General features: G+C 39.4%; 1 protein-coding gene and 1 non-coding gene across 4 annotated transcripts; one reads left to right on the top strand and one right to left on the bottom strand.

The window, feature by feature from the left end:
* TBC1D31 (TBC1 domain family member 31) lies at nt 1–21632 on the top strand. Of its 3 annotated transcripts, XM_018077153.3 has the most exons (21): nt 1–147; nt 728–843; nt 2719–2897; nt 5858–6009; nt 6429–6588; nt 6827–7027; nt 8211–8387; nt 9177–9256; nt 9362–9508; nt 9777–9910; nt 10877–11010; nt 11601–11780; nt 12811–13043; nt 13627–13779; nt 14932–15067; nt 15993–16085; nt 17822–17962; nt 18809–19003; nt 19424–19574; nt 20508–20618; nt 21304–21632. In XM_018077153.3, exons 2-21 carry the CDS (start codon nt 750–752, stop codon nt 21444–21446), a joined length of 2994 nt encoding a protein of 997 aa, XP_017932642.3. In that variant the 5' UTR covers nt 1–147; nt 728–749; the 3' UTR covers nt 21447–21632. The 3 variants fall into 3 exon arrangements, with proteins under 3 accessions (XP_017932642.3, XP_025751227.2, XP_017932647.3); XM_025895442.2 differs by lacking the exon at nt 17822–17962; XM_018077158.3 differs by lacking the exons at nt 1–147; nt 728–843; nt 5858–6009 and having other exon boundaries at nt 2749–2897.
* A 1338-nt stretch (nt 21633–22970) lies between these two features.
* TRNAM-CAU lies at nt 22971–23043 on the bottom strand. The gene has a single exon. It is a non-coding gene; the product is annotated as a tRNA-Met (tRNA).
* Between the last annotated feature and the right edge of the window lie 1467 nt (nt 23044–24510).

The raw sequence follows: 24510 nt of genomic DNA, 5'->3' as shown, positions 1-24510 counted from the left end.
ACTTATAGTGAACATAATCCATAGTGTCCAAGGGTACCATTCAAAGACAATACGTTTTCTGAATGTGGCTTTTGATGGTTCTGGAGATTCTCTCCTCGCTGGGGACCGCCAGGGGAATATATATCTGTTTGACTTGAATGGAAACAGGTAAGAATATTTCTGTCAAGTCATTTTAATTGTCTGAGACATCCATAACCTTCAGGGGTGTGGAACATGCCTGGACAGGATCCCATAGGTCAGGTCTTAACCCTCATTTTCCCGTGAATGTGGAAATAGATAGTAGTTTGCTCAGAGTTGAAACTACAAGCCAGTGTCTCATGTAGCCTCCCTAAATATTATTTCATTAGTTTAGCTGCTCAAAAAGAGCAGAGGCTTGTAACTAAGCAGAACAGCAATTTCATAGAACTTAAGTACTACCCCAAGGAGTTATTCTTTGGTCAGTACGGATCAATGAATGAGCCATGAATTGCAATAAACTAGTGGGTTTTTATTTGCAGAAATACATCAACCAGTCTTTTCAGCTTTTCACTACTGAGTTTTAAAATATTAGGACTGATTTTTAGATTTATTGTAATTAGATATGATTTACTTACTCCTTTAGAGTTGATTTATTTTTTTTCTCGGTTAAATATATATTGAAACTGATTAAGTTATTACTTCACTTCAAGTGTTGCTTCACTATGAACCAAAGTTTCCTAACACAGTGAGAATGTGTATTTTTAAATAGGTTCAACCTTGTCCAGCGAACGATGCAGGCTTGCACTGCTTTGGCATTTAATCTTCACAGAAAGACAGAGTTCCTGGTGGCTTTGGCAGATTATTCTGTTAAGTGCTTTGATACAGGTAAGGAGAAATTTGAGGGATTGGTATAAAAACCTATATAATTTTAGTTTTGATCTTGAATTCTTGGACAGTTTTTTTTATGGAAATCATACTGTGTATTTCATGCCATCTGTCCAAAAAAGAAAAGTTTAGGCCCATGGGGATTATAGTTCTGTGGGTAAATGAACCTAAATCAACCCTTTGCTTTGCCAAAGTTCCTTGTTCCCACTAAGTCACCCAGGCATCTGTTTAACTGAAGTCCAGCACAGATCACAGTTATATATGTTACCTTTTTTTTAAGCAGTTCTGTATATGTTGCTTAGAATGAGGTGCTCTATTATAATAAAGTCAAAGTCAGTTGACAGTATGTTAGTTTAGCAACTGAACCAGTTCTTAATTATATTTACAGTAAAGTATTTGAACAAAGTGACAATATAGAATAAAAGAACTGTCAATACTTTTGAGTATTCAAGTAGTTCTCTATCCTTGTTCAAAAGCAATGTTAAAAATTAACTTCACAGGCCAACTGTGTGTCTCTGTCTTGATTAGAAGTTAAATGGTGAAAGGCATTGACAATTCATTCTTCTTAAATTGATCTTTATCAAAAAGTGCAGTTGTGGTGTCTCTCAATCTGGATTTTAATCTTTTTAAAAAGCTGTAGGAATCACTCATCTGCAATTTGAGGATTTGAGACTGCTTTATCTGTGAAGATTTTAATGTAACACAGTGTTCCTCAAAAGAGAGGAAGAATCAGAATTAAGGTCTGAAATCCTCTGCAGTTTTTCTCTTCCTTTCAACTACACCAAGACCAAACTTAGATGTTTGGATGCACTTAGAGCAATATTAATTATTCCAGAAAGTACTGAATGTTTATATGGTGCTGTTTCCAGATATCAAGTCGTACTCAGTAATGTTTTAAAATATAAATGGTATTCACATAAGTCAGTATTGAGTGAACTATCCTTAGAGGTGTATTAGATACTACTTGGTGGGCTCCATCCCCTTCTTTAGAAGCCGTGCTGTCTAATCCCATGTCACCCCTCAGGTGATGATAGCTTTAAGCACTCAATTGTCTGTAAGCACAGCAGAAAGTTTGACTGTTAGTCTTTATGAGCTGCTCTATAGCCATTTCCCATGTTTGATGCCACAGCAGCAGGTCAGCTGGAACAACCCCATGGGCTGTCAGGCAAACCACCCAGTGTAAACTGTATTTGCCACAAGTGCAGTTTGGTTGCTGAGGGAAGATTAGTGGTCATGCAGTCACAAGTGGGAGACAATGTAGTCAGAGGAGCTGTTTCCTTAGTATGCAGTGCACAGTATAAAAATGTTTTGGATCCTAAAGGAATTCATGAAGTGTTGTTTTCTGACTGTACCTTTCTGTAGTCATAGCCAGTTGCCATTAAACCTTTCTTCCTTGCACCTGTAAATAGCTGCATAATCATTCACAGACTCCATCCACAAGTAAAAACAAGTGGAGAATTCTGACTAGAACATTCAGTCTCAATTTCTAGAGATTACTGTGGGTGTTCACATCAGATATTCTCTGAGGCATGCTGAACTTACCTGATCACATTGTTCATGGCTTTTGAAGATTGATTTTTAGGCTAAATTAAACAAGTCTGTGCAAGTTGGCTTTCTGTGTATAACTGAGCATAATTTATAAAATCTGTTAGTTGGAGGTGTGGAGAAGGTTATGCCTCTCTAAGGTGTAATAGCTATGTGAAGACTGATACCTTTATTTCTTGTTTATTGGGCTGTGATGGTAAATGGTTATATACTAGTAATGTTTATAAGTCTATTCCACTGCATAATGTTGGCAATACAACTAAGGTAGTAGTTCTTTCACTTTGAATTACTTTCATATCCTTTCCATTTTTTTTTCAACAACTTCTGCAGAAACCAAGGAGTTAGTTAGTTGGATGAGAGGCCATGATTCATCAGTGTCTTCCATCTCTGTGCATGGCTCAGGCAGGTATGCTATCACTACTTCCACTGATACAGCACAACTGTGGGACTTGGACACCTTTCAAAGAATAAGAAAGCTGAATGTTCATCAGTCTGTGGGTATACAGAAGGTGAGTAAAGAGCAGTTGCTAAAAGGTGAACAAGCACACCTCAGTAGGTGTAACACCACATAGTAAAATCACATTTGTAAATATTTCAAATACAGCTGAATCTTTTGTATCTTCTTTGGGCATATCATCTTAACTGTCATCCTAACACATCACCCCGCCCACTGAAATACTGACTCAATAGTTGCAGAGATCTGCTGGGAACTTTTAAGGAACCTCCATCTTTAGAGATACTCAAAACTTGGTTGGATATGACCTTGACTATCCACTTTAACCTGGAAGTTGGAGCCATGGTTTAGATTGACCTTGCTTTGACCTGTGGTGGGCTCAGAGGACCTCCATAGATTGATTCCAATCTGAATGATAGTGAGATTTAAGGGTGTTGTTAAAAGCAGTTTTGGTGTCATAATGGTCCAACAGTCACCACCACCTGCCCCATTCAGCTGCTTATTCCAAAGCTGCTATTCTGTCTGCACACTAAGAACTGAATGTAGGAATAAACAGGGCTGAAAAGGAACTCAGCAAAAAGAAATTGCTGCTTTTCAGCCCAGTGGTTTCTTTGTTTCTGTTTGCTGCACAGACACTTATACTGGGACAGCATGGGATGACAGGGATGACATGTTTATGTCAGGGAGTGGTTTAAATAGGTCTTCCTTAGAGTTGCACTGTTTTAAACAGGTCTGCCTGCGCCACCAAATGTCACACTGTGGCATAAGTACTACGGAAAGCCCTGACACAGAGCCTGGAAAGCCCTGACACAGAGCCTGGGCATGGCTTGCACACGTGCTGCCCTGCAGTGAATACTCTGACAAACACCACTTCAAACCAAACTTCTCGTCAGGCTGGTCACTAAAAAGCCATGCTGATTTTGCAGAGAACAAGGCTATTCATTTGAGTGCCTTCACTCTGTTCTAGGTCAGGCAGAAATTCTGACAGCTTAAAACAGTCACCTAGCAATTACCATAAAAAATGATCCATACATCTTTGTTTGTTTGTTATACTGAAACTGTTGTATAGTGCATGTTGCTAAAATAGTTATAATATCTCCCCTCCAAAGATGGCTGCATTTCTTTAGTGGACAAGATCTTTCTACTGCTCAGTATCTTTCTTTGTGTAAGCCATGTGTAGGGATTTCTTATTGATAAATGGCTCTTGGAATTTGGTAGGATCGGGATGTTACAGTATGGAAACAACTGTTAAAGCCAAACAAGGGTTGAATTAATAAATTATATTTGGGAATCAAGAGCCTGCTTTTTTTTTTTTTTTTTTGGTGCTGCCATTTCTGATAGGACATTATGCAAATAGTCTGGATTTCATTTTCCTGTCTTTAGAATAATGATACTTATTCCCATGCCATGATTTAAGACATACAGATAAGTAAGTGCTTTATTGAAGATTAGATTTATTATTAGACTGCAGCCCTGACACTCAGTGTCTAAAGCTGGATTCTTGCTCACTGTCTGAGCCTGTGGAGTAGAGTCATCAATCTCATGTGCTTTTTGGTGCCTCTTTACTTAAGCCCAGCTGCAGTCTATCATATGCCTTCTGTTAAGCTGGTGTGGGGCAAAGCTAATTTAAAAAGAGAGACTGAGCTGCACAGTGTATGGACAGCAGGTGAAACAAAGGAGCAGGAAAACAACACATCTATAGTGGCCATTTCCAAAGCATCACTGCTTATTCAACAGCTGCTTGTGACCATCCTGGCATATTTTTCTACGAGAAAGCAGAAAATTAGGAGCTGTTCAGTAGTCCAGTTTGCCAAAATTTAAACTTCATCCATCTCCATGATAGACATCTTCTCTCATTTCATTGTCTGGTCTTCTTCAGGGTCCCTGAAGGAGGACAGACAGCTCAGTCTGTCTGAAGATAAGTGACTGTGGTAGGTGAGGCAGCTCTTTCCCTACAGGTAATTTTTGCTCACTGTCAAGTGATTAATTTGGCTTGAACATCCAACTTCCAGTCACTAAGATGAATCCCATCCCACTTATCCAGATTTACAGATTTTCAAGGCCCTAAGAGACCATTCAGTCCAAAACTCTGAACTTTGTCGCACTGACTGTTAATCTCAGCCAGTGAGTACTTCAGGTAGTCCCTCAGTGTTCAGATACCAGAAGACATTTTCAGTTTCATGTTCAAGATTATAGATACTGGGAATTTGCTGAAGCTGCATGAGCTGCTGCCAAAATAGAACCTCTGATCTAAACCAATAATTTATCATTAAGTAAGAATGTATTTGATGACATCCAAAAATGTAAATAATCCAATTTTTTTTCTTTTGGAAACAGGTTACATATAAACAATAAACATGTTCAGAATAGTTGCAAAAATATATATATTTACAGACTGTTTTGTTCTATCTTTATTCATCCTCACAGTAAAATCTGCATTTCATAGTTGGAGAATACATTGCTAAACATTCTACAATATTTTAAATAGTTGTATGCAAAACTAAGGAGTTTAAATCTAGAGATGAATGCTTCAGAGAGTGCATTTGCAGGCTCTTGGTACTGTTTGAATGCTTTTTAGTTTGTAGAAGATGCAGGAAGCAGTTGTTCACTGACCAGTTCTGGCTCATGTCTCCCATCCCCTCCTGCTCCTGCGTTTATGTTCCCACTACTTATATTGTGTTCTCTGTAGCACCCACCAGAAGCCTCCACAACACAGTTTTAACAGTAATAAAAATAACACAGATAAAATTTGTGTCATTTTGGCGACTTAAACTGGTTTAGCAAAGGATATGACAAGTTGTGAACCAATGCAAGGGAGAGCAGGCCCACCCATCTCTAGGCTGTCCCAGGGGACAGGGCCAGCTGCCTGTGGGATCCAAGCCTTGCACAGTTACAGCAACAGCCACACAGTCATGATTTCCTGCCATGTTTTATTTTACCATGAACTTTGGTTCAGTTTAGAGTGTACTTCTTTGACAACATTCCATTTTTTTTTTCTTTTCCATATTCTTCCAGGTTTTTTTTCTTCCATTGAGTAACACCATTCTCAGCTGTTTCAAAGATAATTCTGTTTTTGCATGGGAATTTGATACTCTTCACTGTAAATACCAGTTGCCATCTCCTGTAGAAGGTTCTGTATTACTTTATAAGGTGTTTGCAGTTACCAGGTAAATTGCTATTTTAAACATTCTAAAGCAGACTACAAAAATTGTAGTTTTAAACAGGTTCTCCTTGATTTGTAATAATTTATGGAACTATTGAACTATATAATAAGATAAGCTTTTGAAGTCTGCTGTAACTGGTACTTTCAACAATGATCAATAGCAGTGTTTATTATAGTCCAATAGCAGTTGAAACAAATAAAGTTGATTTTTAATGACCATTAAAATAAGGTTTAAATTATCCTTTACCTTAGCAAATGTTATTGTTTAGTAGGTGTTTTGTTCTTTTGGGAGAATATGACAAAATAATGGCAGATTCAAAAGTGACTTGAGGGCTTAGAACAAAATGTACCATCTCTCTCTTTAGCTAACACTAATGTAAATTATAGTATGCTGATGGAAACTTTACCTCATCTGTGATCCAGAGATGGCCGGACCTTTGTAGCTGGTGGAAAATCAAATCATCTTCACTTATGGTGTTTGGAATCAAAGCGGTTGATAAAAATAATCCAGATGCCTGAGAAAGTGCGAGCTGTCCGTCACCTGGAATTCCTCCCTGACAGTTTTGATGGGGGCTCCAATCAGGTCAGTTTTTTTACAAAGCTTAAGACAGGAATATTGGCTTAGTTGATTCAAGACCTATACCTTGAGGGCTCTGGGGGGGGACACTGGGGATATGGGCCTGCACCAAACAAAAGAAAAGTGACTGTGCTCACTCTTTGCTCAATTGCTCTTTTAGCTTAATGGAATCTCATTGCTGGATGGAGTATTCCACTTTGATTTACACTGACAGTATTAATTGAGGAATCCTTTTAACTTACAGGTCCTTGGAGTGTTAAGTCAAGATAATATTATGAGGTTTATCAATATAGAAACATGCAAACTCCTTTTTGATATTGGGAGTCCTGAAGAAGGAATTAGTACAGCAGCAATTAGTCCCAATGGACGGTATATTGCATCAGTAATGGAAAATGGAAGCCTTAACTTATACAGTGTCCAAGCTTTAACTCAAGAAGGAAATAAGGTAGAGTGTTTTACATTTCTTAAAACAGCAGTAAATCCCCTTGAAGTTAATATTTGTCTACATATCTTTTGTACCAGCAGTAGTTTGCAGATACATGTTGGAGTGCCATATTTAACAATACAAGTTTAGAAAAAGTGGTTTGTAGAGTTTCCTTCATAGTTCCTCCAGTCTGCCAGGTAATTTGATGTTTTTAAGGTGTATATATATCACTGTGGTTTTGGTGTTGGAACAAGGGAGAGATGGTATTTCTTTCTACAGCAATTTGCATGCATCAGTTCTTTGCAGAGTGATGTTTGGGGGGAGATGGAAGCAGCATAATTGTGCTGCTTCTGTTCCATTTCCAATAGGAAATGTTTAGCAAGTAATGCTCTCTTAAAGTGTGGGCATGAATGGTATTTTTATTACTGGTGATTTTGTTCTTCTTACTGTGTTATTGGATACCAGCATCCATGATTTATGGCACAACCATACCCCTAATCTTTCCTACATAAGAAACATTCTAAATACCAGTTCTTATTTCATTAAAGTAATTTATTAATGGGAGTTAGGTTTCTAAATCCAGAATTCCACGTATCTTTAATCACCATGTCTTTGAAGTAAACAGTAACCAGCTCTGGGTAATGATGGAGTTGGAGCTGAGGAAGGATGTGTAAAGATGTCACACGCATTCCATTTGCACTTTTGCTGACGGTTTGACATGAACTGGGAGATCCACTTTGTTACTTGCTTTCCCAATCTCCAGCATTGAATTAATTAATGCCTGCCTGACACTGAAGACTAATTAAAGTTTGTAAAGGTCTTCTGTATTCTTTTTAACTGGTGCTATAGAAATGCAAAGTATTTTAATGACACTGAGAAACACACTAAAGTAATAACCTTAACAGTACATGATACACATCTATACTATTCCAATTATATTTTAGTGTTTGCTAAGCAAGGAAGTAACATGATTGAGTTGGTTTGGAAGTTATATAAACCTTCTTATAGGTAAAGCAGTTTTTATTCACTGACATTCTTTTTCAGAGGTATGCAATCCATATATATCTGTGGTAGAAATGTGTTTCTATTCTTCTTCCTATGGCCATCAAACACAGAAATGTGGCATGTAAAATAAACAACAAATTATAGTGTTATGTAATCTGTGTTACAAGATTTTAACCAAGGTATTTGTACTTAATATTAGCCTCCACCATCCATGTTCAAAGTTGTACAAGATGGGTCCAAGTCCACATCAGAGACAAATAAACTCATAATGAAAGTAACTCCAGGAAGGTCAGAGGGGTCTTGGAAATCTAGAGGAAGCAAAATTCAAACCAGATTGCTAAAACTGCAAGGAAACGCATCCCTTGAAAATAAAGAGGTAGGAAGAAGTTGCAAATATTTTGTTCTCCCATCTGCAGCATTTAAATTTCATTGCCATTTATTTTAAAGAATAAGTTCAGGCAATGATGCACTTGGATGTTTAAGCAGAGTTTAGTACCATTTTCTCTCTCTCTTTAGCCCTCCTATACTCCTATAGTATGTGACACAGCCAGAGATGCCTCCAGTCATCTTGGGGTGCCTCTGAGGTTGTTCAAGCAACTTGTGACACATTTGGATATTTGCTAGATCTGATCTGCTTCCCTGCTAGCAAACTGGCACCTTTAAAATGTCTGCCTAAAATAATTTCATTTTTATTTATTATTTAGAAGATGAATTACTGTTAAATTTATTTCCCTTCTGTCATCACTGTGCTGTTTTCTCTCTCTGTCTTTATCTTGTGTCTCCTATGTACACACATATATACATACACATATCTGTGTGTATATATCCTCCTGCAACGTGTCACCATATGATCTATTCCTTATGTCAGTGTTCTTTATGGTTTGCTATATCCATCATTTAAATGTACATGCTTTAGTCAGTTAGGGTCTGATCTGCTTCTCACTGAAAGCAATGGCAGCTGTTCCTTGAGTTCACGAGACAATAAATGATGTTTTGAATTATCTTTTCTTTGTTGTTGAAATACCTAGGACTATGTAACAAATAGCAATAGACATTTAATTTTTTTAAATATTATGTCAGGAACTTCAATATTTCACTACTATCATTGATCAGAGTGCAAAAGAGAGCAAATCATTACATTTATTGTTGATCCCCTATTTTGTAGAATGAATTGCCGGGTGGATTAAACAAGAAGCGTCTGCGGGCCTTATTGAAAGGATTTGGAGAATATCCAGCAAAGTACAGGTATTTTTTTTGTGTGCAAGGTCATGCTTGCACAAAATAAAATTGCTTGTATTTACTGGCCTATGAAAGAGAAGTTGCTTGACTAAGGCTGCATTTTAATTGCAGGATGTTTGTTTGGCGTTCCTTATTACAACTTCCTGAAAACCACCTGGCATTCAGTAGCTTAATAGATAAGGGAACCCACAGTGCCTTTGTGAATATTCACAATAAGTACCCCATCAAAAGCAGAAAACTGCTGAGAGTTCTACAGAGGTAAAATATATATTTGTATTTATTTAAATATTATAGATTTTTATTTTCATATAGCGATCTGAAATGTATCCACTGAGCTGGAATCAACTGTAAGGAAAATTCTAAAATGAAATAGTACTACCCTTTTGTAATTTTGTGTTGATAACTCATACAATCCTGCATCTGTCTTGAAGTTCACAATCTTTCTATGTTGTGGTTCTAAAATACATATTATATTTTTGTCTGGTTTTATATTGATTTTCTACACCCTGTTTGCCCTTGTGCACAGGACCTTATCAGCTCTAGCTCACTGGTCTGCTATCTTTGCTGAGACACCTTATATTCCTTTGCTGGCATTCCCATTTGTAAAATTATTCCAGAACAACCCGCTGATCTGCTTTGAAGTTGTTGCAACAGTAGTAGGTAAGCAATGATTTTAAAAACTCAAATGTGCTGCAACATGGTTAAGCTTTCCAATGCAAAAGAGCATTTCCTGCTGAAATGAATGAGGTATTTCCTAAGAGGTCATCAGGCTCTCTTCTAATTAATATGTAGCAACTGTGTGCCTAAAACAAAAACCTCAAATATTAGACTTCCTTTTGCAGTGTATCTAGCAAAAACTTAGCAGTTTTAATAGTATTTGTAAAGTCTAATCAGCAAAACCAAGTGTATCTAGCATAATTATATCATAATAATTAGGTCTCTTAGACGTGGGAAAAGTAGTCACACCCACCTACCCCCTCACCCGCTGCCAGTCAAAAGGGAATGATCTCTTTCAAGGTTTTATTGTGTTTAGTTGTCCTAAGCATGTGGCAACTCAAAACTAGACGTTTGTCTGAACACTGGCTGTGGCTGTCTTCTGAAGAAACATTCTAAATTAAAGTGCTTTACGCTTAAATTAATTGTTGCAGCTGCTGCTAAGTGTGCAGAAGATACGTGCTGCCAAGCATACGTACCCACTTTGCAAACACATGCTGTTAGTGGACAAGTATCCAAGTTTACAGAAATTATTCTTAGTACGTTAAAAATTACTTGATCCAGGCTGTAGTTTCATGAGACAGAAATACTGGTTTAAGTATTGCTGTCTGCCCCTGATGCCTCAGTCCCACAGCACACAGTTTTTCATTTTATATTTGAGCCTTACTAGTTCTTCAGTCTGATTCACAGTGTGCTGACACAAAAACTCATGCCAGTGCAGTGGAGGAGCAGTGTACTGTGGGAATGGTTTAGGAATAGATGCTAGGAAAGAGATGTGAGTATCTTAAACAGCCTTTGCTGCCTGAAACTACCTCTTAAATTCATGGCTGTTGTAAACAAACTTGAATGTTGTCATGAGTCTGTCACTCTGGATTACAGCGGATTGTGTTGGGCTTTTTATTCTCTTTTCAGTTAATTTTTGCCAGCACTGGTTTGAATATTTTCCCAATCCTCCAGTTAATGTCCTTAGTATGATGGAAAATGTTTTGGCACATCATGACAAAGAACTACTCCAGCATTTAATAAAATACAATGTGACTTCACAGGTAATATTCTAGCCAACTTTTGTATACAAAAATGTTCTGCAGTGAATACTAGAGCACTAGTTTCTTATTTTGATGTAGTTCTATTTTGGGGAAGTTTTCATTAAATAACAGTGAATGATATGGGAGTGTAAAGAATATATCATTGGTTTCCTGCTGTTCTTTCTTGTCTGTGATCATAAATATCATGCACATGCTACTGTAGTTCTTAGAAGTTCTTTGCTTTCAAGTCCACATTGCTTGAAAATCTACTCATAAAATTATAAATGTACCTTGTTTTTAAGTGAACATAAGTGTGATGAATTAATTTTGTAATTCCTGTTTATCATTAGGGATGATTTTAGCTTCACAAATTTAAACAGAACATTTAGACATCCTGTTAAATAAGAAACATATTTGTAATCACCCCATATTTACTCTGAATATTTGTAGTTGGTGATGAAACTTGTCTTCGAATGGTCTGGTTTATTTCCTGTTTCTTTCAAAAATCAATAGATTCTTGGTATAGGGCAAGAAAAATCATATTATGTCTTTTAAAGGGATGGTAAAATTGTACTAATGGATTATTTTATCTTTTTTCCTAAATAATTTAGGTTTATGCTTGGCCTCTCCTAGAAACACTGTTATCAGAGGTTCTAACAAGAGAAGAATGGCTGAAAGTCTTTGACAATATCTTCTCCAACCATCCTTCATACTTTCTAATGATTGTTGTTGCCTATATTATATGTTCCAGAGCTCCTTTGCTTCAGTGTAATCAAGCAGCAGATTTTGAGGTAAACGTCTTTATATTCAAGTCAGTCATGCAGGAGATGTATAAAACATTGTATCTGTTGTTAGAGAGGTTAGAAGGAGGTGTTTCATTTCCACATTAATATATTAATACATGTTTCTGAACAAAGTTATCTGGTACTTGACAAATATACAGTAAATGAGTAAAACATTGAGCAATTTCCTGCATTTCATGCAAGGAGAACTTTAAAAGCTTTCAGAAGCTTTCTAATGCCACTAAAAGCCATTTTGTAAATTTCAATAGTTCATCAACCACAAAATAATTCTACCTCTTTTTTTGGGGATCTAATGTGGACTTCTGCCTCTGGAGACAATACACAATCGTTCTGTTATGTTGCTTCATAATCCTGTTTTCAGATTTGCAAAATTAGGCAGTATTATTGAATGTTCTCTGAAGCTAAATGAAAATGTTTCCTTATGTTTAGCCTTACATGGGGGAAGGAGTTTTTTTCTTATGTAAACATTTCTGAAGGCAAATAAAGGGTTCCACCTCTAAAGTGTGCTTTTAGAGTCAATTTGACTGACGTTGAAGAGATAACATTATTGCCGTGTTTAGTAATGACCAATTTAGATATTTTCTTGGTAAATAAGGTCTTTGATGGGAAGAATAGTCCTGCAAGAAGAGAAACTTCCAATCTTCATGATTGAACACCAAAAGTCAAGGGAGGTTCATCCAGTGGTGGGAGTGTCTGTTTGGGCAGTGGAACACTCCAAATTGACACTTAACTTTCCAGATCCCTTACACAACAGCCATTTGAAGAGAAGGAAAAGAACCAGAGCATACTTTCACAACTCAAAAGAGGTTTGGTTCAAGTCATTTGAACTGGTAATATTTTATGAATTGGTAGGGATAACTAAATAAACCCTTTGTAGATTAACTGTTGAAATATAGATCTTGCTAACTTACCTAATTATTCCCAAAGAGGTGTAATAAAAATAAATATATATTTATGTAAAAATACATAAAAGTGCATAATCTTTTGTAGAATGTAAATGGAAGCATGTCTCTTACAGTATTTCTTTCATCATCGTAACAACCTGGAGATCACAGCTGTGATTAAGGAAGCCTATCGCCTTATGGAGGCTACACCACTAGACATCCATCCACAGCGTATGCTTGAGGACTTTATACCACTTACAAAAGGACAGTACCCTATATTCAATAAATATCCCAAGTTCATTGTGGATTATCAAGCTCGGGAACGGGAGCGGATCAGACGGGATGAAATGGAATACTTAAAAGAGAGGTATTACTGGGAAAGTTGACGACAGTCTCAGACGGGGAGGGACAGGTGGACACAATTGCCTTTGTCTTTTGTGATGCATATGCTTGAGAAGAGAGACAAGAAAGAAGATTCAGGAAGATGACTTTAAATAGTTGCTAAAGGTTCAGTATTATTTGGTTTGACACGTTTTGAAGTCAAATCATCAGTTTTATCTTAAATAAAAAATGTTTGCTAATTCGCAAAAAATATTGGGCCACAAGTGACCAACTTGGAATCTCATAGTCAGAGCCTAAACCTTTGTTGACTTTGTGGGGTCCAACTTTTGAAGGACTGGGAGTTCTTAGCTTGCTGTTGAAATCAGTGGGTGCCATGATGCCAAGGCACCTTTAGAAACTGGTTTTTGTTAAGAACGTGAAGAAGAAAATACCTGCCCTGCCATGCCCTATTTGTCTCTAACAGTCAGTATTGTAACTCTTCCTCATGTACTTTATCATATTGTCTCATTTCAGCAGTTCTTTGCTAATACAGTCATTAATTTCTAACTAATCAAGTAATTTCTTGATAATTGGCTTGAGTTATTAACATGTGACCTCCTTCCATTTAGACAATTAGCACATGAATCAGAAGCCAAAGCAGAGGAACAGAAAGCAGAAGATGAAGCCTGGTATCAAAAGCAGAAATTACTTCAAGAAGCTGAAGAACAGAGGCGGAAAATGCTGCTGGAAGAAGAAGAGAAGTTGGCAGAACAGAGGCAGAGGTACTGTAATATAAGAAGCGTTAGGGGTCTGGCTATTGCATCCTGCTATTACATTTTTAACCACAAGAAAAGGAGAAATAACCACTAATTTGTATAAATTGTGATGTGGGATAACTGTGGTCTGGCAGGTCATATTTTGGTGTGAAAATTAAGTGATCTGGGTTGTATTACTGCCTTGCTTGAGGGAATACAGCAGATTAGAGGTCAAGTCACTTCATATTTTTTTCTTGGCTCCCAGCCTTTTGTCTGGTCTCTTTGGATTGGGAGTACTTTTAAGCAGTCAATTACTGTGTGTTTGCACACTGAGACTTCAGACTTGCACTAACCCACACTGCAAATATGAGAGTTGCTATAGTATCAGTGACTGTATCCAGTCTTGTATTTCTAGTGGATCTAGAAAAAAGACTGTTTTATGTATCAGTTGATGAGCAAACAGTTGTGACAGTAATGAAGCTGAACTGTTAGTTTGTATGTTTTTGCAGTTGTTAAGGTTTAAGAGAATGTCAACATCTCCATAGTTTCTTAAATCAACTAATAGTAATTGTAGAATCAGTTAGGTTGGAAATTACCATTAAGATTATTGAGTCCCACCATTAACCCAGGGCTGTCAAGTCCACTGCTAAACCCTGTCCTTAACCATCACCTTTGGGAGCACATCTCTTAAACCTCTGTAACCACACAGGTTTTTTTTTAAAAAAGCAGTGAGCTTTTTTTTTGCAAAATTTATTTGCAAAATATTCTTCAGTTTATGGTTTAGTTCCTTGAAAGAGTTTGATATTTACCAAATAAACTTAGGACTATTTTTGTGCAGCAAGAGGTACCAGGACACTGAAGTTATTCTAAGGAGCGGTTTCCAGTTTTGGATTGTTGCAATACTAAACTAGTGCTTATTAAAGTGGAACAGAAACAGGTCCCAGGACTTGAAAGCTTAACTGGGGACATTGCCATTAAACAGTGTTTGTGTGCCTGTGAATTTAATTTTGTCTCATAAATGAAAACCAGAAAAGTTACTGAAAGCAACTGTCCTAAACTTTATAAGTTAGAGATGAGTTCACAGTAACTAATGGCTAACTGCACTGTAAGTTTGTGCTCTTTGGTACTGACCTTTTATGTATACAAGTTCCCTTGTTTCTGTTTGTTTTGGCTTTGAAGACTCGCTGCTATTAAAAGAGATCTGAAAGTAAAGGAACTACAACTTCTAGATGCTTCAAGAAGGCGTTTTCTGAACTACCAGCAAGATCAGCTTCAAATGGAACTGAAACGTCTTGATGATGAAATTGCAAGAAAGGTTGAGCATTGCTAAAGCAGTTCTTTTCTAGAAGGTTTAATAGTGAAAATAAATAAGGAAAAAATGCATAACTAAAATTGTAGTTGATGTACTGTGATTTGTGAGGCCAGGGGTGTATTTAGCAAGAGATGGACTGCTTTAAGTGGTAAATGCATAATTTTACAGGGGGTTTTTGGCACTTAGTATGTTCTACTGGCTTGCTTTAACTGGGAAAATTCCTCAGAAAAGTCAGATTCGTCTGATTATTGGCAGTTTTGAAAAATGTAACGAGTTCCTTAAATGGCTGGTGAATTCTCAGCTGTCTGTGGGCTGTATGTCCAGATTGCAAATTAACTCTGCCATTGACTGGGAGGCTCCGCAGTGGCCTCTGGCCAGGCCTGGCTCTGTTTCCATGTTACCAGCTCGGGGACCGTGGCATGCAATGCTGAGAATGGAAGCTTTTGAACCTCGTGGGCACAAATTGAGCCTTTGCAGGGCTGTTCCCTGTGTCTCAGCACCACACTCTGCAGAGCACAGTGCACAGTGTGTGCTTGTTCCCTCAGTCAGGGTGCTGTAAGACTCGTTAGCTCCAGCTCAGCACAGGTTCTGCCAAGTGGCCACTTGCCCACCTCTCTGCTGTCCTCCCCAGCCTTCTGGGTTCAGAGACTCCTTATTCGACTCAGAGCTGCATCTGGCAGGTTATCAGCACTAGTTCAAGCCTGACATTTCCCTAACAAGCTTGGCTGCATGCAAAACTCTTTCTATGCCTCTTCTCCACCTTGCCCTGAGCTTTTGATGTGCAATATTTTCTGTTCATGGTATGAAGGTAGAAGGTTAACTAGAACTTAGGAGAGGGTGTAGCTTGGGGGTTTGCACATTCTTGACAATTTTTTTTTTAAGGGAGAAGAATTTCTTTACTAAATTTTTATGTGTTTCTCTTCTCAAGGCATCCATGAGAGAGCAGGAAACAGCTGCTGCTGTTCAGGACGTAGAAGTACGACGGATGGAACTTGAATCACAAAGACAGCTTTTTGAGCAGGTAATTGTTAGGGAGCTATACACATGTTTAATGGTTCTTCCTTTAAAGTTCTTGGATTCAATTATGTTCATTCAACCAGACTTTGTCAGGAAAAAGGAGGCCTTTTTTTTCCTTTTCCTCTTTCATACTTTTATTTTAGAATAAACCCTCTGTTGATAAAAGCGTTAGCAGAACTCACTATTATCTCTTTTTTTGGGTGAAAATACTCGTATCCTCTCTGTTTTATTCTTACCCTGTGCAGAGATATCATTTGGTTGCTGCAGGATTTAGCTGTGTGCTCAGCTGCTTGAGGGAAGTAAGGAACCGGTAAATAAGAAATAAGTCTATAACAATGTTCCTCATCCCAGAAACTCCCACCTTTTCATCTGTGATATCCAGATATATCTACATTTTCTGGAGAGAACAGTACAGCAGATTGATGTAGTTGATGAAAAACTGTCTAGTTGCCAACAACATCATTAAGCAAAAAGGAAAGGATGGCTTGTTGGGAATGTGCAGTTCCTTTCTGAAATGACTGACTTATAATTCAGAGATCGCTAGTAAATAATAAAGGGCTTTAATCAGTAATACTGTTTAAAGTTAAATATGAGTTAATTATTATAAATAATTATTATAAATTACTGAAAAGGAAGGATGCCAATGGAAGGCTTTAGAAATGTTTGTTTTGGTTAGAAATAGTAAGTTAAATGTTTAGAAATCACAGCTACATGTGCCCATTGTGCACGTGTGTAGATCCAATGGAATGAAGTGGACACTCACCTATCTAACCCTTATTTTGAAACATGTGTCTGCTTGTATGTGGTTTTTTAAAGACTTTGGCCATATACTTTTTATAAGACATGCTGAGCATAACTGGGGTAAATTTCTGTTAGCATCTATTTATTAAATACACAGCCAGTTGTATTGTGGCTACATAACACAAACCAGGCTAAGCTCATTTGTATTCCAGTACATGTAAAGTCAGCTCTTTAGGGGAACTAATTCTACAATGATCATCCTCTTTAGTCTAGAAAGGTAGCAGATATTTAACTAACTGAGGATATATATCTGCCCACAAGAATCTGTGCAGACAGGCTTTCCCTGCCATGCCCTGAACTGTTTTGCTGCCATCAGTGAGGGGCTTATTCCAGCTTAGAAGGTTGTGTATCTTTACTTTGCCTCAGCTGCTCAATAGATTCCCACAGGCCTAGGAAGAGGTTATTTCTTCTCCGGAAAATTGTGTAGATTTGCCCTGGTGAACATGAAGAAAGATGGTGAGAGTTAAAATGCTATTTCTAGATCTGCTGCTGGTTTGTACTACTTTGGCAAATCATCTCTGCATTCAAGATGCAGATGTGTTTATTATAAGTCCCAGTACCATGAAACACAATTATTATTTGTGAAACATTTTGAGGTTTTGGCTAAAATTTGCCATAAAAGTAGAGAATATTTTCATGATTAATCTAATTCATTTAAGTTGGAATTCTGGTTTTATGCTCCACTGTAATCCAAGGACTGGAATTACATCCATATCAACCTGAGAGACCACTGTCATGACTCTGATGTTAGTTTAATTCCAAGTTAATAAAACAGCAGGAACTATCATTTTCTTGGACAGTTATGATATGTAGTGGGATGAGATGTGTGGATATATTCATATACTAGTTTAATGAAATTTTAATAAATGTTAAAGAGGCAGAATTACAAATGTGAACTAGTAGCTTAGCAACAGTAATTTTTGTTTGTGTGTTTGGCAGCATCTAATCAAAGATCAAGAGGCAGTTACGAAGGAAATGAAAGAAAAGGTGGATGCCCATCAAAGAAAGGTGGATCTGGAAGATCACTGTGTTCAGAGATTGATGGAAATAGATAGAGAAGAAAACCAGAAGGCTCAGACAGTAAGATTACTGGATCTTAACATGTATTTGGGGTAGCCAGTATGTTATCTAGTACAAGTAGTACTAGTTAATAGTATTATGATTGCAGTTAACTAGTTCAAGTTAATACAGAAATATTTTCTAAGGAAATCTAATTTCTAGATACTTCTATTAATACATTAGGATGCTATGTTTCAAGTTTTGAGGTTTTCAAAAATACGACTGAAGTGTCCAAACATCTACATAATACTGAAATTCCCTGGATCTGCCAAGAATATTAATTTTTTTTTCACTTCTCAACACTTAGAAGGCACGTAAGTCTCAAAATTGATTTTCAGAATAAGTCATCCTCCTGTTAAGGAACATGTTTTGTTTGTAACCATAATAAAACAAAAGTAAGCCTCAAACGAGCTTTCAGTTGGTAGTACTTAGCAGGAAATTCAGTGGTAGAAGCTGTCTTGTAGATCACAGTAATGAATGTGTGTAGCTTGACATTAGGAATTGTTCAGATTTGCAACCTCAGAACTTGTAACTGCACAGTTGGAAAAATAGTTGCAGCTATCCCACTGCCCATATGCTTGTCATCTGCATTTATATTTTGTCTAGAAAAAAACATATGGGCCTGAGTTTTTGTAAACAGCATTGGATTTTTGGAAGCAGATGGATGTGGGTGAAAGTATTGGCATTCAGGTATCAGTCTTATGTCAGCTGCACCTGTAAATGAGTGGCATTGCAGGAGCAGCCTCCCAGCAGGGACATCCAACAGTGATACTGGAGAACACCTCAGTTTGTCTTGCCTGGTCTGTAGGTAGGGCTGTGCAACTGGAATAGACAAGTGGATTGCTGGTAAGGAAGGTGTTTCACCAGGTGGCTGAAGGAAACGTAGCCAAAGCCGAGCAGAAGCGCATTGACACCGACTGGAGGCTGCAGGTGCTGCAGAGGCTGAGGCGCGACGACCAGGACCGTGAGAAGTGCTACGAGGAGCTAGTCAGGCTCCTGCATGACAACAGGGTGAGAGAAGCTGAACTGCTGAAGGCCATGAGGGAGACAGAAGAAAAAAAGGTATTTGCATTATTTCTTTTTCCTAAGTGGACCTGGCACACTGGGTAACTGTCTTTTGCCCATAACGTAGAGCCATAAAGCTGAAAGATACTAGAGAAATATTTTGTTAGGAATCTCCTTTCCTGTTTTGACTGGAAGTTTCTGGAAGAACTACAGAAAATTGGTGAGAATGTTTTAGATTTGGGAAAGTATATTCCTATTTCTGTAAGTTCCTCTCTTTTTTTTTTCTCTGACCCAAGACTTTTGCTTTTCTCCAGGTGTTTGATTGAGACATTTTTCAAAATAAAACATTCACACATCTTAGTAACATCTATTTTGAATTAAGGGTGAAGTGTAATCTGTAATAATCCAGATGGTTTAACTTGTTGTTTTTTCCTTGCAACACATCTGTTGAAGACATTTAATATCTCTCTTGCACAGCGGGAAGACATTATACAGAAAGAAGCTCAACTAGAGGAAGAGCAGAAGGCAGCTGCTGCAGCAGATGAGCACAGAAAGCAGTTCTTAGATGACAAAATTAATGATGCATTACAATTGTCTGAAAAGCTGGAAAGGGAAGATGGTTATTTTGGTGAGCATATAGATAATGCAATTCTGTGTGGATGTTGGCATGAAGCATTCAACAACTCAACGCAAACTAAGTGTCCAGTATTAGGGATAAACTTAAGCATAACTCCTTTACATAAGTACTTTTTGGCAGTATTCTTTCATGAAACCAATATATCAGGCCAGACTTGGAAAGAAATCTCAGTTCAATATCTATCAGATGCAGCTATACAAGTGGCATTTTTGGTAGGGACACAGGTTTACCTCAACTTAAGCCAATCCATTAGAAATCCTCTGTCAAATAAGGTTGTCCTGTGATGATATACCAGAAGTGACTTTTCCAAGTGTTTGTTCACAGAAGAAAATCATATGTATGTGCTTTCAGAACTGGCCAGTACATCTTTCCCAAATGCTGCATTTGTGTGTTTTTGCAGATATTTCTCTTATCCCCTCCATGTCTTCAAGGCTCACAAAAATTAGTGATTAGTATTAAGGTTAGGTGATTAGTATTGCTTTGGGCAAACATTTTCAACCTTTGCCCTTATTTACCTAATGTTTTTGGTATGGAGTAATTTCCAAATGCACATTATGAAAATGGGTGTTTCCTTAAAACTGCAAATATGAGTGGCCATATTCCATATGATCTTAGTGGCATATTTGTCAGAAGATTAATTATATAGGAAGAAACAGCACATGTAATTTCTTAGAGAGCTGTAATTTCTTAAAGGGAATTTTAAGAAATTAATGAAATTACAGAGCTCTAATTTATTAAAATGAAGTGCAGTAATGCATAGCCTTGACTGATAGGGTAGGAACATTGACTTCTAATTCTGAGCAAATTGTACTTGCCATTACCTGGAGCTTCCTGAAAAAAAAACTGTTTCACCTCAAGCTAGGAAAATTCACTAGAAACTTACACAGTTTTAATTCACAAAGAATCCTTCTCTCCATTCCACAGAGAGACCGTGTGATTTAAATGCCAGATGTACAGAGAGAGAAGTTCAGCAGGTGCTGAGGTCTGGAAACATCTGTCTGAATGATTTATCTGCATTTGTGCAATCACCACACAGTAAGTTTCAAAGTTAGGACTCTGTTTTCTTTCATGTTTAGTTTCAGAAGCATTACTGGAACACCTCGTTGTGTGATTGAGTCATTAGTAGTTGTGTGGGTGTTTAGTGGATAGTAAACCAGTTTATTGTTGTGTTCTGTTTCACACCTGAAAAAAAAGTCCTTGGTACCAGCACACAAAGGAAGTGTCTGAAGCGTGTCACATTATGAGAATAGTCCTAGTAAACCTCAGCTTAGTTTAATCGCATTCTGACCTGATCATTTTAGCTATGCTTTTCCTATCTTCATATTTATGTATGATTTGGGAATGTTGAGAAGATGTAGAGCTGTCTTTCATCAAAATCTTACTGGGAGTTATAGTCAAGAATTAGTGTAATCATTTTTTCTGGGCTGTCCTAGCAACTCTGGCAGTGAAAGCACAATTTAAAATCCTATGCACCTTATGTACAAAACTCTGCAGGCAATGGGAACATGTGTCCATGGACATGCTGTAGCCATCCATTAGCATCTCACCTTCTGTCAGTAAAACAGGTGCTGCTTTCAAAGAACTTGCTCTTTGCAGGTCTGAGGGCTGTCTCACATACAGTGGTACTGTGTGCCAGAGATACCTGTTTTCCAATAGGTATTTGTAGTGTATGTGGAAAACCATTACCTGCAATACTAAGTCCGAGTTTCTTGCACTTCAGTGTCTTTAGACAGAAGACGAGAACTGGCACGCCAGGAGCGAGAGCTGATGGCAGAAGTCCGGCGGCTCAGACAAAGGCTGATCTCACAGGCTAAAAGTAGACACCCTCCAGCTCATTTCCCAGCTACAACGTGGACACCGTGACATGCTTTGCTCTGGACCTCAGCTGTACTTTGAAATTATTAATCAGTGAAAAGCTAAATATGTATAGTGTGATTCAGGATGGGTCATAGACTGTTTATTATAACAGCCTTTGGAGATATTTTTTTATATAAATGCTAGATAGAAAATATGTGTTTTGTTTGTAACCTTCTTGTTATTTTTTACTTAAATAATAAATAAACTCAGTTTTTACCACTAGGCTATTGCCCGTGCAGTATTTATATACTTTTTTCAGGTGCCTGCCATGACTTGAAGACAAACTACTGTTAAAATGTGGTTTTGTCAGTGATGTGTAAGTGGATTCTACAAGTTGCAGCAGGGAAATTTGCAATTAGAGAAAAAAATCATTTCCAGTGAGAGCCAAACACTGAAACCAAGGCTGAGAGGGTATGGAGCCTCTGCTGCTGGAGATGTATGTGATTGTTAAACATACGAGCAGGTTCATTTCATGAGAAAGAAGGGGAGAGAGGATCTCAATAAATACATTGCTCTTCATACTGCTAGAGGTACTGACAGCTAATGGTTTTGACCCAAGAAGAGAACATCATGTAGTGTTACAGTAAAAAAGAATGAGGCAAAGTAAAATAAAGTGAATAATTCATAATTGCTACACACAGTGCTGAGTAGACTTGGCCCTGTACAAATAAGAGGACTGGGATCCTGATTTGTTCTGCTTCTCCTGGGGTTTTACTGATGCTCTTTGGGGCAGCAGTGTCAGAGCAGGACTGCCCATGGTGCCCTGTGGGGGCTGAAGCACCGGGCAGAGGGCAGACTTGTGATGATACGTGTGATACCAGCAGATCCTTGTCACTTGGGGCTGGGAACAGTCTTCCTGATTCTCTTTAAATTACATGAAGACCTAAATGCACAGAGGTACTTGGTTTTCCTTGCCTTAGCATCCTCTGAGTCTGGAACTAGAAACAGTCACGTTAGCAGTGACCAGGATTCGTGGAAATCTCATCGCAGCCCTGCGGGGAAGAGGCATTGTTCCTTTTCAAAGGATAAACATGCAACAGGCGAGGATCATCTCTGGGAGGCAGAGGGGGTACATAAGAAAAATTATCCTTTTCTGATTATTGTCTTGGAGTTTACATGCGATTATTTCTATATTTAAAGGGAAAAAATAAACCTTCAGAGTTCTTGGCCGGCACCTTGGGTGCCAAACATATGGTTTGTAAAACAGTCAAAGCTGTAAATGTGCATAAACCGGGATGTTTCCCTCCGGCTGCCCCGGTGCCGCCCACAGTCCCCCGTAGGACCCACTGCCCCATCCCCAAATCCCCGTACGGGCTCGCAGACGACTCAGTAGCTGGAAACCCTCTGACAAAAGGTAGAACAAACGCGGAAGTTACTCCCATAAACCCGCCAGCCGAACAGACGGAACTGGAACTACAACTTCGTAAATCACGACGGTCGCGACGCGCCGAGGGGTCCGAGCAGTGCCGGGCGGGTCTGTCGCCGCTAAAAGCGTGGGAAGGCGGCCGGAGCAAAACAGCTGCCCGCCTTTGCCCCGTGTGAGGATCGAACTCACGACCTTCAGATTATGAGACTGACGCGCTACCTACTGCGCTAACGAGGCGGCTGTGCGAAGGTGCTCCGGGCCGGCTCTCGACCCTACTCCGGCCCCGCACCGGTGACCTCGCTCCCTGCCGGGGCCGCGGGAGGACACGGCACAGCCCGGCCCGCCCCTTCCTTCTCCCACATTGCTCCCACCCGGGGGAGATCCTGTAGTGGCCGTACGGGGCACCGGAGTGACCATGTGGGACCGCGGGGTGACAGCGGGGATTCGCTGGGGTGACAGTGTGAGTCCCATGGTGACAACCAGTGTGGGTGACAGTGTGAGTCCCACGGTGACAACCAGTGCGGAGCCCCACCGTGGCCATGTGGGGACCGGGGTGACAGCGTGGGACACCGGGTGACCGTGAGGGACACCGGGGTGACAGTGAGGGACCCTAGCCGAGGCGGGCAGTACCGTCCCTGGCTCCGATCGGCGTTGGCAGGGCACAGTCCTGGCGTGTCAGGGTAATTAGGTGGCATCATTTTCGGCATAATTGCGCAGAACAGGTCAGGAGATAATTAGCGAGCTTCGGCCGCGTCTGGCAGCTGCGGGCGGATGTTGGAGGCGGGGGGAAGGACGGGGTAGTTTGCAAAATCACCCCAGAGCTCAGGACGGCCCCGCCTCTGCTCGGCCCCACGTGGATGTGTCCCGCCCTCCGTGGCTCGGGGATTGAAATCCGAACCATTTAATACCCTTTTTTCGTATATATTTGTTTGTCTCATCCTTACGTGTAATTACTTTTTTTTTTTCACGCGATAAGGCATCTGACATAGACACGGATCCAGAATCTGGGAAGCTGCGCTGAAAAACTGTGCCTGTGCCACCCTGCGCACCCCTGAGGCCGGGGCGGCAGGACCCTCTCCCTACTCAGACGTGCCCGCATCCAAGAGCCCGGACTGGCACATCCGCAGGGTCCTGCGCTCCCCTCTGGAGCTGTGGCACATGGGTGCGTGGACACAGAGCGCAGGGCGAGGGCCAGCCCAGCCCAGAGAAAACTGTGTCACACGTGCCTCTGCATCCAGGCACGCACACAGGTATGTGCGGAGACCTCGGGCAGGTGCCTTCCCACCCCACCTCTCCTCGGTCAGACCAGCCAGCCCGGCTCCCCCGAGGCTCTGGCCTGTTACCCTGCTCCAAACCTGCTAATGACACAGCAGTGAGCTGCCACGGGGACAACGTGACTCCAGAAGCTGCAGCCTGGAAAAAAAAAAAAAAAAAAAAAAAAAGAAACCAACCAAACAGCCCTAAATGTGCACAATCAAGTGATGAGTGTTTGTATTTCTGATGCTTTGAGGCCAGCTCACAACCCTCCCTCCACATAATACTCAGGATGTTTCGGAAGGGGTGTTTTGCTTTTAATAGGATGGCGTAGTCACAAAGCTTTAAAGAAACAGATGAGTGAATCGTATATGGTAATAGCAACATACTACAGACAGGGCACAGTGACGAAGTTCACATCTGTTTTTAAGCCTGCCTGGCAGCATGTAG

This window comes from Manacus vitellinus, unplaced genomic scaffold, assembly GCF_001715985.3.
Source record: "Manacus vitellinus isolate BGI_N305 unplaced genomic scaffold, ASM171598v3 scaffold_1_pilon, whole genome shotgun sequence".
In the NCBI taxonomy this organism is placed as follows: domain Eukaryota; kingdom Metazoa; phylum Chordata; class Aves; order Passeriformes; family Pipridae; genus Manacus; species Manacus vitellinus.
This window is presented reverse-complemented; position numbering and strand designations above follow the sequence as displayed.

Bases quoted from the DNA above. Each gene is read 5' to 3' on its own strand.
- TBC1D31 (XM_018077153.3), top strand. From the start codon at position 750: ATGCAGGCTTGCACTGCTTTGGCATTTAATCTTCACAGAAAGACAGAG. The intron at 2,898-5,857 runs GTGAGTAAAGAG...ATATTCTTCCAG, and splicing joins AGTCTGTGGGTATACAGAAG to GTTTTTTTTCTTCCATTGAG. The intron at 9,257-9,361 runs GTATTTTTTTTG...TTTTAATTGCAG, and splicing joins GAATATCCAGCAAAGTACAG to GATGTTTGTTTGGCGTTCCT.